The sequence below is a fragment of the Oncorhynchus gorbuscha genome, linkage group LG21, assembly GCF_021184085.1.
Source record: "Oncorhynchus gorbuscha isolate QuinsamMale2020 ecotype Even-year linkage group LG21, OgorEven_v1.0, whole genome shotgun sequence".
NCBI classification, from domain to species: Eukaryota; Metazoa; Chordata; class Actinopteri; order Salmoniformes; family Salmonidae; genus Oncorhynchus; species Oncorhynchus gorbuscha.
In genome coordinates this window covers 29,362,688-29,378,014 of record NC_060193.1, presented here as the reverse complement: position 1 = coordinate 29,378,014, position 15,327 = coordinate 29,362,688, and the positions used below count along the sequence as shown (strand labels likewise).

The window sequence follows — 15,327 nt, the reverse complement described above, 5'->3', positions numbered from 1 at the left end:
TGGATACATTGCTACAGTGGCCATGCATCCCGAGTGACAACATATGTAGTTCTAGCTTTGCAGTGCCAAAGCAAACAAATGGTTATAATTACAACTTTTAGGGACTCTGCCATGCCAACAATTTAGGACAAATAAAATAGCTATTTTTTTTTTTTCGCTTATGTTTAACCAGGTAAGCTAGTTCAGAACATGTTCTCATTTACAACTGCGACATGGCCAAGATAAAGCAAAGCAGTGCGACACAAACAACACAGAGTTACACACGGAATAAACAAGCGTACAGTCAATAACACAATAGAAAAAAAGAAAGTCTATATACAGTGTGTGCAAATGGCATGAGGAGGTAAGGCATTAAATAGGCCATAGTAGCGAAGTAATTACAATTTAGCAGATTAACACTGGAGTGATAGATGAGCAGATGATGATGTGCAAGTAGTGATACTGGTGTGCAAAAGAGCAGAAAGTAAATAAATAACAATATGGGGATGAGGTAGGTAGATTGGGTGGACTAGTTACAGATGGACTATGTACAGCTGCAGCGATCGGTTAGCTGCTCAGATAGCTGATGTTTAAAGTTAGTGAGGGAAATGTCTCCAGCTTCGGCGATTTTTGGAATCCGTTCAGGTCGCAGTGGTGGGTGGTATAAGGGAGTTTGGTAACAAAACGGATGGCACTGTGATAGACTGCATCCTGTTTGCTGAGTAGAGTATTGGAAGCTATTTTGTAGATGACATCGCCGAAGTCGAGGATCGGTAGGATAGTCAGTTTTTGCTAGGGTAAGTTTGGCGGCGTGAGTGAAGGAGGCTTTGTTGCGAAATAGAAAGCCGATTCTAAATTTGATTTTGGATTGGAGATGTTTGATATGAGTCTGGAAGGAGAGTTTACAGTCTATCCAGACACCTAGGTATTTGTAGTTGTCCACATATTCTAGGTCAAAAGCATCCAGAGTAGTGATGCTAGTCAGGCGGGCGGGTGCGGGCAGCGAACGTTTAAGAGCAGTTGGAGGCCACGGAAGGAGTGTCGTATGGCATTGAAGCTTGTTTGGAGGTTAGTTAACACAATGTCCAAAGAAGGGCCAGATGTATAGAGAATGGTGTCGTCTACGTAGAGGTGGATAAGGGAATCACCCGCAGCAGGAGCGACATTGTTGATATATAGAGAGAAAAGAGTCGGCCCGAGAATTGAACCCTGTGGTACCCCCATAGAGACTGCCAGAAGTCTGGACAACAGGCGCTCCGATTTGACACACTGAACTCTGTCTGCGAAGTAGTTGGTGAACAAGGCAAGGCAGTCATTTGAGAAACCAAGGCTATTGAGTCTGCCGATAAGAATACGGTGATTGACAGTCGAAGGCCTTGGCCAGGTCGATGAAGACGGTTGAACAGTACTGTCTTTTATCGATGGAGGTTATGATATCGTTTAGTACCTTGCGCGTGGCAGACCTGCACCCATGACCAGCTCGGAAACCGGATTGCACAGTGGAGAAGGTACGGTGGGATTTGAAATGGTCAGTGATCTCTTTATTAACTTGGCTTTCGAAGACTTTAGAAAGGCAGGGGAGGATAGATATGGGTCTATAACAGTTTGGGTCTAGAGTGTCACCCCCTTTGAAGAGGGGGATGACCGCGGCAGCTTTCCAATCTTTAGGGATCTCAGGCGATACGTAAGAGAGGTTGAACAGACTGGTAATAGAGGTTGCAACAATGGCGGCGGACAATTTTAGAAAGAGAGGATCCAGATTGTCTAGCCCAGCTGATTTGTATGGGTCCAGGTTTTGCAGCTCTTTCAGAACCTCTGCTATCTGGATTTGGGTGAAGGAGAAGCTGGGGAGGCTCGGGCAAGTAGCTGCGGGGGGTGCGGAGCTGTTGGCTGGGTTGGGGTAGCCAGGAGGAAAGCATGGCCAGGCATAGAGAAATGCTTATTGAAATGTTCGATTATCATGGATTTATCCATTTTGACCGTGTTACCTAGCCTCAGTGCAGTGGTGTTGATGCATGGTGATCGCAGACAGCACAAGATTTTTGTGCAATAACATGACAGCTGCCTTAGACTCAAACACAACTCACTCAGACAGTTATCCAAGACACTGTATCTATGTCACCATTATAACTAATAAGAAGAGTACACAGACTACAGCAAAACTAGGAAAACCACAGCATTGACAAGAATAATTGTTACACAAGACATTTCCTTGAAGTCGGATGGTTACTGTATTCCTGACCTACCACTAAATAGTTTTAGGCCTTTTCGAGTTAGTAGGAATGTGAAATTCACTCGTCACAGTTATCACTACGTTCAATTTACCATACTGTTGTCTTTCAAAGTGGCCTTTACTGTGTCATCTTACATCTTTGTCCGACAAAACTCCATCATGCAAAAGAATAACAACAAAAAAACAGACCATGCTCACCATCGACATTGAATGAAGATGTTCAGGTTAAAACCAAACCAGCCATTTCAAGCATAAATAATGAGCACCACCCCCTGTAGCTGTGTAACCTTTGAATTCACTCACCCTGCCGTTCCCTGGACAAACTCCATTCCAAACATTGAGTCCGCCCCCCAACTTCTCGCATAAGCTCTTGTCTCAAAGGGCTTAGCCAATGGGTCAAGTGAGGATGTTGACGGGTCTGGCCTCTGATTGGCAATACTGATCATTCCAGCAGTGCGGGCTAGAAGGGATGACAGAGGAGGACATCGTGAAGATGACGGCAATCAGTACACACCATCTTGGCTGTGGGGACAAATCCTGACTTGAAGATCTGAGCCCTATAATTTTAAGTTAAGTACACAGATCTCAAGTTAGGATATGGCCCTGTGTATAGATTTAGGGATGTTCCTAAAAGGCATCGTGGTTGCTTAAGGTCTTACTCACTGGGACTTGTGGCAGTGGTGTATTCCTCCTCTGTCAGAGTGCTCAACTGCCTCTGAAACTCTAGAAGGGAAAGACAGGACAAGGTTAGACCTGATTATCTTAACGGGAGAGTTAGCTTGGCAGCCGTGACGTGATCAATAACCAACAACGAATGAAGGAAACACATTTAATGCTAACCTAAAATTCGTACAATCAACAATAATAATAATAATAATAATATATGCCATTTAGCAGACACAATTAGCAAGAGACTGTTACAACCAAAACAACTCGCTAGGTGCCAAGTGTTCTCATGTGAAGATTGGCAAGGGAAGACATGTTATCATCATAGCATTCTATCATGAATGTCCCCATTATTAAACATGAGGACATTGTCGCCTCAGGTTGTATACCTGTCTCTTGGGGAGTAGTGACTGGTGCTGGGAGGGGGGAAGTGGGGACTTGAGTCTGAGAGCCAGCAGAGAGCACAGGAGAAGGAACAGGATAGGGGGTGAGAGGAAAGGGTGAGTGGGGGAGCTCCAGAGGCGGGGAGACCAGCCTCTTCAAATTGGGGTGGACCATGGTGGGAACCACCTGGTGCATCCATTCTGCAGTCTGGAGCGCAGCAGGGGGAGCTGAGGTTGACAGTGAGAAAGAGAGAGAAAAGAGAGGACACATGGAAGACATGGAAAGAAAGACAAGGGGGGAGAAGGGAGGAAAGAGGAAAGTATTCGATTCATAAGCGTTTCAACCAGTTTGGATCAAAGTACAATTGTGTAGACTGGTTAGGCAAGCATTTCTCCAATGTCCATGCTTTGGGCTGAATCTCACTGAGATCTGTACCTGACTGGGAGACAGTGTCAGAAGCAGGATCTGCAGCACACGGAGAAGCGCCGATAGCATGAGGGGAGGGACCAGGAGCAGGGTCATAACATTGGGCAGCGGTGTGGTCAGAAGCAGTAAGAAGCCCAGGGGTGGGAACAGTGGGATCAGAGGAAAGATCAGGGGTAGAGGATAGGGAAGGGTCAGGGGTGGCGGTTGGGGCAAGGGCTGGGTCATCAGAGGTAATGGGAGTAGGGTTAACATCAATGGGAGTGGATGAGGAAGAATCAGAGACGATGGCAGGCGCAGAAGCAGGGGTGAGGACAGGAACATCAGAGCCAGAGGAGGTTACGGGGGGGATGAGGACACAAGAGTGCGGTAAGGTGCTCCAATTGGGTCAGATGCGTAATCAGGGGTGGGGAGAGGGGAGGATGCAGGAGATGAGGCTAGCACAGGGGGAGGTAAGGGGAGCGGAGACTGCAACATGGAAGAATGGGACACATCAAGGGAGAATGACATGTAGGAATCAAGCTGAGAGAAAGCAGGATTACATGGTGTCTCCATGGTCCGCTTTGTCTGCTCTAGGGTCACAGGCCCCACTGGGTCAGGGGGAGAGGGGTGCAGAAATTTGGGGGAGAGGGCTGGCTGGGCCAGAGGGGCCTGGGATTTGGGTGGTCTCCATTCACTCTGCCAGGGTACTGTGAGGGAGGGATGAGAAGGGGTAGAATGGAGGGAGGGAGAGGAAACAAGGGATTAACACAAGGCACAAGTTTGAGAGAAAGAGGGACAGGAGAGAGGAGAATAGGGAGAAATAGAGGGATGGTATATGGGTGGTTAGAAAAGATATTGGAATAGAAAGGGTATTCAGATTGGAATAAACAGAGGGAGAGAAAACAGTCAACAGAATAGTCCCTACGTTGTCTGATATACAGGAGTAACATACTTAGTGATGTGGGAAACCCTACTGCACATGATATAGGCTACATGCAATGTTCCCTCTAAGTTGCACACTGGACTGCAGCCCAGAAGAAACATCAGCCTGCCCAGAAAAGGACGAGATTGAACTTCACTCAACTTTCTAGTTTCCCCTTTAGTTAACAATATCAACGTTTCGCTCAACTGTGGGAATTATGATCGAATCAAATCGTTTTTTTGTTTGTTTGTTACATTGAAAGTGTCAATGTAACAAACAAACAGAAAAAACAATGCAAAACTAACTGCAAGAGATTTTATCGTAGGCAGAACGCATTGGAGTAGGATTCTATTGTATTGACAGGCACGTCTTAGGCACGTACTCTACACAGACCGCTGCACCATAACCAATCATAGCTGCAGTAGGCGATTCACTTTGAACTGTACTGTGTTTACAGCATGAGCGGTCGCGAGTGGATGTGCTTGTTTTGAGATCAAAGCGAGAGCTGCAGTTCACATTTTGTTTATATTCTTTGCTAGTTAGTTAGTTGTTAGCCCAGTTACAGTGCCTTGCAAAAGTATTCATCCCCCTTGATGTTTTTCCTATTTTGTTGAATAACAACCTGTCATTTAAATGGATTATTATTTGGATTTCATGGACATAAACAAATAGTTCAAATTGGTGAAGTGAAATGAAAAAAAAATACTTATTTCAAAAAATTCTCAATAAAAAAATTGAAAAGTGGTGTATGCATATGTATTCACCCCCTTTGCTATGAAGCCCCTAAATAAGATCTAGTGCAACCAATTACCTTCAGAAGTCACATAATTAGTTAGATTGCACACAGATTGACTTTATTTAAGTGTCACATGATCTGTCACATGACCTCAATGTATATATACAGCTGTTCTGAAAGGCCCCAGAGTCTGCAACACCACTAAGCATGGGGCACCACCAAGCAAGCAGCACCATGAAGACCAAGGAGCTCTACAAACAGGTCAGGGACAAAGTTGTGGAGAAGTACAGATCAGGGTTGGGTTGTAAAAAATATATCTGAAACTTTGAACATCCCACCGAGTACCATTAAATTCATTATAAAAAATGGAAAGAATATGGCACCACAATAAACATGCCAAGAGAGGGCCTCCCACAAAAACTCACAGACCAGACAAGGAGGGCATTAATCAGTGAGGCAACAAAGAGACCAAAGATAACATTGAAGGAGCTACAAAGCTCCACAGCGGAGATTGGAGTATCTGTCCATACGACCACTTTAAGCCGTACACTCCACAGAGCTGGGCTTTACGGAAGAGTGAAGAAAAAGCCATTGCTTAAAAAAAAAAAATAAGCAAACACGTTTGGTGTTCGACAAAAGGCATGTGGGAGACTCCCCAAACATATGGAAGAAGGTACTCTGGTCAGATAAGACTAAAATGTAGATTTTTGGCCATCAAGGAAAATGCAATGTCTGGCGCAAACCAAACACCTCTTATCACCCCGAGAACTCCATCCCCACAGTGAAGCATGGTGGTGGCAGCATCATGCAGTGGGGATGTTTTTCATCGGCAGGGGCTGGGGCTGGGAAACTGGTCAGAATTGAAGGAATGATGGAAACCCCCAAAATAAATGTTTATTCCAGGTTGTAAGGCACCAAATACGTAAAATGCCAAGGGGGGTGAATACTTTCGCAAGCCACTATATAGCAAATTTCTAATCAACAATGGGAGAGTGGTTGCTTCCTACAAAAGCACAAAATGTGTGCAATTCTAGCCATCTTTGAAAAGCGAGTCAGGTAAAGAGCTTTTTATGCTTTAAAGACACAATTTGGCCCCCTTAAGAATATAGTTGAATAGCCCTGACACAGCCCTTCTAAGGATAGCCTTTCCACTCCCTATTTAATCTTGCTCTTGTGACTGTCTGGTTTAAAACCAGGTCCCCTGCATCTCATAAGACTGTGTTAGCCCCTGGTGGCGAACCCAGTCAGTCACAAAAGCAAGATTGTATAGGGAGTGAAAAGGGTATCCTTAGAAGGGCTATGACAGGGCTATTCAACTATTCAACCAAATTGCTGTTTTTGTGACAATCCTTTCTGACGTGTCCTGCATGGCCTGTGATCATCATAGATGGGAACAGAAGGTGGGTCCATGTTAAATAAAGGTTCAATAAAATAAAATAATTAAAATAAATGTTCCAGAGAGTCTAAGCTTTCAGGAATGGGATCCTAATAGCTTATAGCTAGAGCCAAATTCATAGGAAGAAAACAAATTCAGAAACTGACAAAAACTTCTGGTTACCAGAGAGAGCGTTTGATTCTATCTGTGCTCCTCCACATTTCCTGGCTGGCAAAGTACCAGGATGTTGTCTCTGGTTTTGAATCTGAACTGAATTTGAAAACTGGAGAAGTGAAATATATGAAACTTGAATATATCGTTTTTAAACTTGATACACAGACAATGAATGAAATATCTTCCATATTGAAACTGAATATATAAATATTGAATTGGAATATTCAATTAAATTGTAATTTAATTATTTTACTGAATTAAATATTCATTCAATTCAGTTTCAAATCATGAAATACAAGTCCAATTTATGAATTAAATGATTACATTTGTGCATTACAAATTCAAAAATATTATATTTCAACTCAATATCCTAATACAAATTCAAAATGTTGGAATTTAAATATAATTTCTGTTGGCACTGAAATCACTCCATATGCTTTTGCCTTGTGCCTGTGTCGTACCTGTCTCAGGGGCTGAGGGCAGGCTGGTAGGCCTAGTGAGGGCAGAGCCCGGCTCTGCCAGGGAGGTGATGTATGCTTTGGGCCGACAGGGGACAGGAAGGGGCTGGGAAGTAGGAGGGGAGGTGCCGATAGTGGTGGAAGAGAAGGAGGAGGATGAGAAGGAGGGGACGCTCTGGGGTCTCCAAGCACTGGTGCGAGCAGCAGCATAGGTGGCTGAGAGAAGAGAGGAGGATGGAAAGAAGAATGTGGGGGGTAGAGCAGATGAAAGGAAAGAGGATGGTGATGAACAGCAACTACAGACAAAATAGATAACTTACAGAATCAAAGACAAATTGCATCCATGCAGTAAATTGAAATGAATGACAAATGCCTTGAAACTATCCCTTCAATTTCTGTGCATGCAGTACCTGTCTGTGGGATATCAGAGAAAGAGGGAGGTGGAAAAGAAGATGGGGCAGAGGGTGAAGAGGAGAGAGGAGAGGTGGAAGAGGAGGAAGGCCCAGTGAAGGAGGCTGAGAGGGGTCTTGATGGAGAGAAGGTGGGGAGACCAGGGGCCACACGGCCCTCAGCAAGACTGGCAGGGTCAATGGCCGGGTCAGTCTGGAAGCCACATGGCCTCCGGCCTACAGATATGGGCACTGAGAGAAAACGGTAGAGGAGAGAGTAGAGGAAGAAAGAGAGGAGTGAAGGAAAAGGGAGAGGGCAGACAATGAGAAACAGAAAGCATAGTAAAGAGGGGTTGAGAAATTAGAATCAAGCTTGACCAGTGCAGAGAGTAGAACAATTGTGTCATTCAGCATGGCTAAATGTAAAAAAAATAATAATAATATTAAATGTAAAAAAGTACATGCTTTCTCTTGAAACTGGCCTGAGTAAACTAAACTACTCCACAACTATTTAAATGTGATCTCACTTCCCTAGCAACAGTCATGGACCAACGCCAGAAACCATAAATACAGTATGACACCGCTTTGATGAAGAAACTCACTGCGAGCTAAGGCAGTTGCTATGGAAATTAAGCAATTGCCTCTGGCAATCTCTGCAATAAACATTTAATGCCTGGCATTTCGTTCAGTGTAGAAAATAATTATTCCAGACCCCTGTGTGTCTCTAGAGACTCAAGGTAATTCAGGACATTCAGTTCATTCCTCAAGGAATGTGTTGACATGTTTTTCCCAATCTTGCTATAGCTTTACTGATGTAAACAGCAGGCGGTGCTTCAGACCATAGAAAGATACAGTCAGGTCCAAAATGTTTGGCACCCTTGATAAAGATGAGCAAAGAATATTGTAAATCATGAATAATACAAATACCGAGCTATATATATGCTCAAAACAATGGGAAATGTATATTATTTTTATACTAATACAATTGCTCAGAGAAAGAGAGTTTGTTTAACAAGTAATTCACTTTTTTTTCAAAAAATATAAAAAAAGATAAGGGTCAAAATGATTGGCAGCCCTGTTTTCAATACATTTCTATAGACGGGTTGGTCAAAAGCAACACGTGCGCATCTCTGGGGCAAAACAGATGGGGTTGTCTTAGACTCATGACAACATATAAACTATATTTCTGTCACACCCTGATCTGTTTCACCTGTCTTTGTGCTTGTCTCCACCCTCCTCCAGGTGTCACCCATCTTCCCCATTATCCCCAGTGTACTTATACCTGTGTTCTCTGTTTGTCTGTTGCCAGTTCGTTTAGCATTTCGCCAAGCCTACCAGCGTTTCTTCCCCGTGCTCCTGTCTGTCTCTAGTTCCTGTTTTCTAGCTTTCCCAGTCTTTTACCATTCTGCCTGCCTTGACCCTGAGCCTGCCTGTCATTCTTTGCCTTGTTATACCACCCTGAATTACTGACCTCCACCTGCCCTGACCCTGCCTGCCGTTCTGTACCTTTCAGACTCTGCTCTGGACTACTGACCCCTGCCTGCCTTTGATCCGTCGTTTGCCTGCCCCGCTGTTTTTGTAATAAACTTGTGTTACTTTGAAACTGTCTGCATCTGGGTCTTCTCCTGAGCCTTGACAATTTCATTTATATTCAACTATATTTTTACATTTTTAACGAAAACAAATACATTTGCACAATGAGCACTTGTTGTCTCTCAAACACATCGTTACAGTTGTTGGTTAGCTAGCGAATTCTTGCCATATTAGCTTAGACATGACATCAGTCAAAACAAGACATGGTATCACTAACAAGATACAATGACCTGAAGCGAGTCACCTACGATTTCCCATATGGCAGCTTCTTATCATTGTTGCTATCTATTCATGCCTTCTGGCTACATCGATGCGCGCAACATTTCCGTGACGTTATCAGCCCCTCAAAAATGATGAAATTGAAGAATACATTGGGAGAGATCTTCGACCATTCCTCCATTCATAATCTTTCCAGATCCTTGATACTCTTTATCTGTGTGTAACGCTCATCGTTGCATGAAGAAGGAGTGGACCATTGCGCAGCGTGGGACGTGTTCATGATCATTTATTTAAACTGAACACTGAGACAAAATGGAACAAAACGAAAGTTCTATCTGGTGCAGACACAAAACAGAAAACAACTACCCACAAAACACAGGTGGGAAAAAGCTGCCTAAGTATGATTCTCAATCAGAGACAACGATAAACAGCTGCCTCTGATTGACAACCACACCCGGCCAAACACAAATAAATAGAAAACATAGAAATAAAGAAAGTAGAATGCCCACCCTAGTCACACCCTGGCCTAACCAAAATAGAGAATAAAAGCCTCTCTATGGCTAGGGAGTGACACTGTGCTTATGGACTGCCATCTTCAAATCAAAGAGCTCTAATTTCATGTCATCCAGCAAATGTAAACGCCTAAAGTTTGCTGAGTTCTGCATATGTGGAAAATAACCCATTACATACTGTAAAATATGGTGGTGGCTCTTTGATGTTATGGGGCTATTTTGCGTACACTGGTCCTGAGGCCCTTGTAAAGGTCAACGGCATCATGAACTTTACCCAGTACCAGGACATTTTAGCCAAAAACTTAGTTGCTTCTACAAGGAAGCTGAAACTTGTCTGAAAGTGGATGTTCCAGCAAGACAATAACACCAAGCACACATCAAAACCAACAAAGGAATGGTTCATTGAACAGAAAACCTTTTGCAATGGCCATCTAGGTCTCTGGACTTGAACCCCATTGAAAACCTGCGGTTTGAATTGAAGAGGTCAGTCCATAAACACAGATGAAGGATATCAAGGATCTGGAAAGGTTTTGTATGGAGGAATGGTCTAAGATCCCTCCCAATGTCCTCTCCCATCTCAAAACATTTTAGAAAAAGTCTCAGTGCCGTTATCCTCGCACGGTGAGATATTGAAAGCAATTGAAAACGGGTGCAAATCATTTTGAGCCCGATCTTTTTTTAGAAAAAAAGCTTACTTGTTAAACAAAATCTCTTTCTCTGAGCAATTCTATTTCCCCAAAATTGAGAATATAGCTCAGTATTTGTATTTAACTGTACATGGCATAACATGGTAATGACCCCTTTACTATGTTCCCGTGAGTCAGAATACCCAAACAACAAAACTTAAAGAATCAAACGTTTGGGTATCCCTCGGAGGTATTCTTACCTTGAAAAAAAGCTGCTATTTGACCTTTTAGTTATTACAATAGGGGTAGCCTATGATTAAAGCTGTAATCCGTACTTGGTGAAACTGCCACGTCCGTTTGTGATGTTACAACAACAAAGGAACTTCAAAACAAGACAGCCCCCCCCCAGACATCATTGCACGTGCGATAGAACAGCAGAGTATGTACTGCGTTTTTTTTTTTTTTTACCACGATGCTGGATGCTCATCTCCTACGTTTCACCAACAAAACAATAACAAATGTGCTGGGGGGCGAACAGTCGCGCTGTTTCACCTTGTGCGGATTTCAGCTTGAAATGTATTTATTTCAGCTTTATCACCGTGAATCAGTCTGTCTGTAAGTCAGTCAGTCTGCCGGTACCTGAGCCAGCAGCGGGCTGGAAGATTTTGGGCAGTGCAGGTGGGTGGGCGCGGACAAAGGCTGGCACTTGGTAGGCATAGGGGGAGGGTCGTGGCTGCTGAGCGGTGCCCGCGGGGCCAGTGGTGAGTCGGGAGTGGGCGGCAGGGGCGGGAGGCAGGGCGGAGGGGTCGAGGGGTACGGGCAGAGGGGGGCGTGACAGAAGTGAGATGGTAGACACAGTGCCAGATGAGCTACTCCAATCCATCTTACTGGCAGCTGGGTGAGAGATGAGGATGGGGTGGGAGAGAGGGGAGGCAAAATGGGCAGAAAAAGGAAGATGGAAAAGAGAGTAGGAGCAAAGGATAAAAGGGAGGACAGATGCAGGAGAAAACAGAACAGAACGGAACGGCAGGGAAAGTAGAGAAAGAAAGTGGTGTAAAAAAAGAGATGAGAAGATAAGTGAGATTTCAGTTGAGGAAGAGAAGAGAGGGGAAACGGAAGTGAAAACAGAAGGGAAGAGGAAGTGAGAAATGGGAAGAGGGGAAGATTGAAAGCATATAAGCAATGGAGAGTGATAGTACTCGGATACTCATACCATACAGTCAAACTGTACAGTTGCTCGAATTACCGTTTTTTCACACTGTAACTATTCATTATCAATGATTAAACCCTGATCTAATTTCTATGTGCCAGGGACAATTATTGGTTAGGCCCCAGCATTCAGTCCCACAGTTTAATTATAGTACATTTGATACTGTACATGAGAAGAATTTAAAAGAAAAAGCTCAGCTCCTATGGACACCTTAGGACTCCGTATTGTGTAACCATACATTTTAAACATCTATCAGATTCCATCACTTCAAACAGTGATTTAAACGACTGGTCATTTGTTTGCTTAATTTACCCTTGCAGAGAGTATCTGATTTAATATGAGAATGTAATGAGGTATACAATTTCATTTGAAACCTAATTGGCTAATATCCATTCGGTTTAATACAGTGAGGGAAAAAAGTATTTGATCCCCTGCTGATTTTGTACGTTTGCCCACTGACAAAGAAATGAGCAGTCTATAATTTCAATGGTAGGTTTATTTGAACAGTGAGAGACAAAAAATGTTATAAATTGATTTGTATTTAATTGAGGGAAATAAGTATTTGACCCCCTCTCAAATCAGAAAGATTTCTGCCTCCCAGGTTTCTTTTATACAGGTAACGAGCTGAGATTAGGAGCACACTCTTAAAGGGAGTGCTCCTAATATCAGTTTATTACCTGTATAGAAGACACCTGTCCACAGAAGCAATCAATCAATCAGATTCCAAACTCTCCACCATGGCCGCCAGTCGAAAACATGAATCAGCTGGCATCATTTTTATGGATATATACAAAAAAATGTCAATTGAAAAAAGGTCAAACGAAACGCAGCTAATTTGCACTCTTTCCAGCTTCAGTTTGCAGTGATTGTGTTACTGTAGCTGTGTTGTTGGCTAGCTCCTCTGAACAACAGTGTCCTGATGAGTGAGCACATTTTCTATGCCAGGCGAAATCGCACCTCATTAACTCAATGTTATGGATGTCCCCAAATAAATGTCACTAGCAAACAGCTTAAACAAATGCAAATGCAGCTACTTTACTGTTATTCTGGCTGCAATTTTGGACGTGACTGTAAGTTAGCCATAGTTGGCTACCGAGCAAGTAAGGGATAAGAACATTACCAGCCAGTTAAGAACGAACGACTGGGTCGCATCCATAGATACAGAACAAAAAGACTGAATGACTGGGTCGCGTCTCTAGCAACCCTAGATTTGTGTCGGGACTATATCTTGTGGAAGGATGAAATGGAATGAATAAATTAATCAAAATAACATGGTCATGAAAATGTTTGTTTTTTTAAGTAAAAAATATATATATACTGTATGTTGACAGCGTTCATCCACGTCCAATTATAAGTCTCCCTGGAAGTCAATTCAGCCACATCAGAAGAATATGCAGCTCTGATGCTTCTCTGGTGCTTCTCTTCTCTGATGAACCTCCTTCCCTCCGGCAGGGCATTGAAAATAGGTTGTGGATGGGTATTCCAGCATGACAATGACCCAAAACACACAGCCAAGGCAACAAACGAGTGGCTCAAGAAGAAGCACATTAAGGTCCTGGAGTGGCCTAGCCAGTCTCCAGACCTTAATCCCATAGAAAACCTGTGGAGGGAGCTAAAGGTTTGAGTTGCCAAACATCAACCTCGAAACCTTAATGACTTGGAGAAGATCTGCAAAGAGGAGTGGGGCAAACCTGGTGTCCAACTACAAGAAACGTCTGACATCTGTGATTGCCAACAAGGGTTTTGCCACCAAGTACTAAGTCATGTTTTGCAAAGGGCTCAAATACTTATTTCCCTCATTAAAATGCAAATCAATTTATAACATTTTTGACATGCGTTTTTCTGGATTTTTGTTGTTGTTATTCAGTCTCTCACTGTTCAAATAAATCTACCATTACAATTATAGACGGATCATTTCTTTGTCAGTGGGCAAATGTACAAAATCAGCAGGGGATCAAATACATTTTCCCCCTCACTGTAGATATGATTCATCAAACCATACAAATGATGTATATAGGTTGATGATCAATATTTAGAGAAATACTTATAACCCATGAATATCATAATTTCAAATGAGGGATGGGATGTTATATAGAAGGAGAAGGGATAGGGGCAAAAGTCCAATCGGGATTCAGAGGAGGCGGGAGCAGGGGAGGAAACAGGAAGTTACCTGTGGCCTCTGGGTCAATCACAGGTCTCCATGCCTGATCACGTATTCTTCTTGTGGAGGCTTTCAAAGTAAAAAGAAGGAAGGAAGGAAGGAACATATTAAATTAAAGGAAAAGGGAAGAAAAGGAAGGAAATTAAATGGATATACTATGGAAAGGGAAGCTTGGCGTGGAAAGAGAGTTTCTTGGCGTTCATATATTTGAAAGGGAAAATGTAGAAAAGGGAAATTGGGCCACCGTAGTTGAGACATAGGTGTGAGGCTGGAGAGTGGAGCAACATGCTATGCTGGTGTATTGAGCAATGTTTTTAAACATAAATGCTTAAAATAGAATTGTCACACCTCATATGGCTGCCAATCATATGTGCAAAGTAAACATCTCCTATGATAATTTTGTTTACCTGTTACTACAGTTGAAGTCGGAAGTTTACATACACTTATGTTGGATTCATTAAAACTCGTTTTTCAACCACTCCACAAATGTTTTGTTAACAAACTATAGTTTGGGCAAGTTGGTTAGAATATCTACTTTGTGCATGATACAAGTAATTTTTCCAACAATTGTTTACAGACAGATTATTTCACTTATAATTCACTGTATCACAATTCCAGTGGGTCAGAAGTTTACATACACTAAGTTGACTGTGCCTTTAAACAGCTTGGAAAAATCCAGAAAATGATGTCATGGCTTTAGAAGCTTCGGATAGGCAAATTGACATAATTTGAGTCAATTGGAGGTGTACCTGTTGATGTATTTCAAGGCCTACCTTCAAACTCAGTGCCTCTTTTCTTAACATAATGGTAAAATCATCATGTTGTGGGGGTGCTTTGCTGCAGGAGGGACTGGTGTACTTCACAAAATAGATGGCATCATGAGGATGGACAATTAATAATAATAATAATAATATATGCCATTTAGCAGACGCTTTTATCCAAAGCGACTTACAGTCATGTGTGCATACATTCTAATTAGGTTGATATATTGAGGCAACATCTCAAGACATCAGTCAGGAAGTTAAAGCTTGGTCGCAAATGGGTCTTCCAAATGGACAGTGATCCCAAGCATACTTCCAAAGTTGTGACAAAATGACTTAAGGAAAACAAAGTCAAGGTATTGGAGTGGCCATCACAAAGCCCTGACCTCAATCCCATAGAAAATGTGTGGGCAGAACTGAAAAAGCGTGCGCGAGCAAGGAGGCCTACAAACCTGACTCAGTTACACTAGCTCTGTCAGGAGGAATGGGACAAAATTCACACAACTTATTGCAGGAAGCTTGTA

At 42.8% G+C, this 15,327-nt stretch overlaps 1 protein-coding gene across 6 annotated transcripts in view; it reads right to left on the bottom strand.

Moving 5' to 3' along the window:
- Positions 1 to 15,327, bottom strand: part of LOC124008818 (EH domain-binding protein 1-like protein 1) — a 66,417-nt gene that overhangs the window by 30,870 nt on the left and 20,220 nt on the right. For 4 of the 6 annotated variants that reach the window (XM_046320385.1, XM_046320386.1, XM_046320390.1 and 1 more), the window contains exons 7-14: positions 14,052 to 14,111; positions 11,311 to 11,565; positions 7,743 to 7,973; positions 7,336 to 7,548; positions 4,228 to 4,374; positions 3,268 to 3,489; positions 2,876 to 2,935; positions 2,516 to 2,672 (exon numbers count right to left, since the gene is read on the bottom strand). In XM_046320385.1, coding sequence (XP_046176341.1) covers positions 2,516 to 2,672; positions 2,876 to 2,935; positions 3,268 to 3,489; positions 4,228 to 4,374; positions 7,336 to 7,548; positions 7,743 to 7,973; positions 11,311 to 11,565; positions 14,052 to 14,111 — 1,345 coding nt within the window. The remainder of the gene's footprint in view (positions 1 to 2,515; positions 2,673 to 2,875; positions 2,936 to 3,267; positions 3,490 to 4,227; positions 4,375 to 7,335; positions 7,549 to 7,742; positions 7,974 to 11,310; positions 11,566 to 14,051; positions 14,112 to 15,327) is intronic. The other 2 variants (XM_046320387.1, XM_046320388.1) reach the window with 2 other exon arrangements.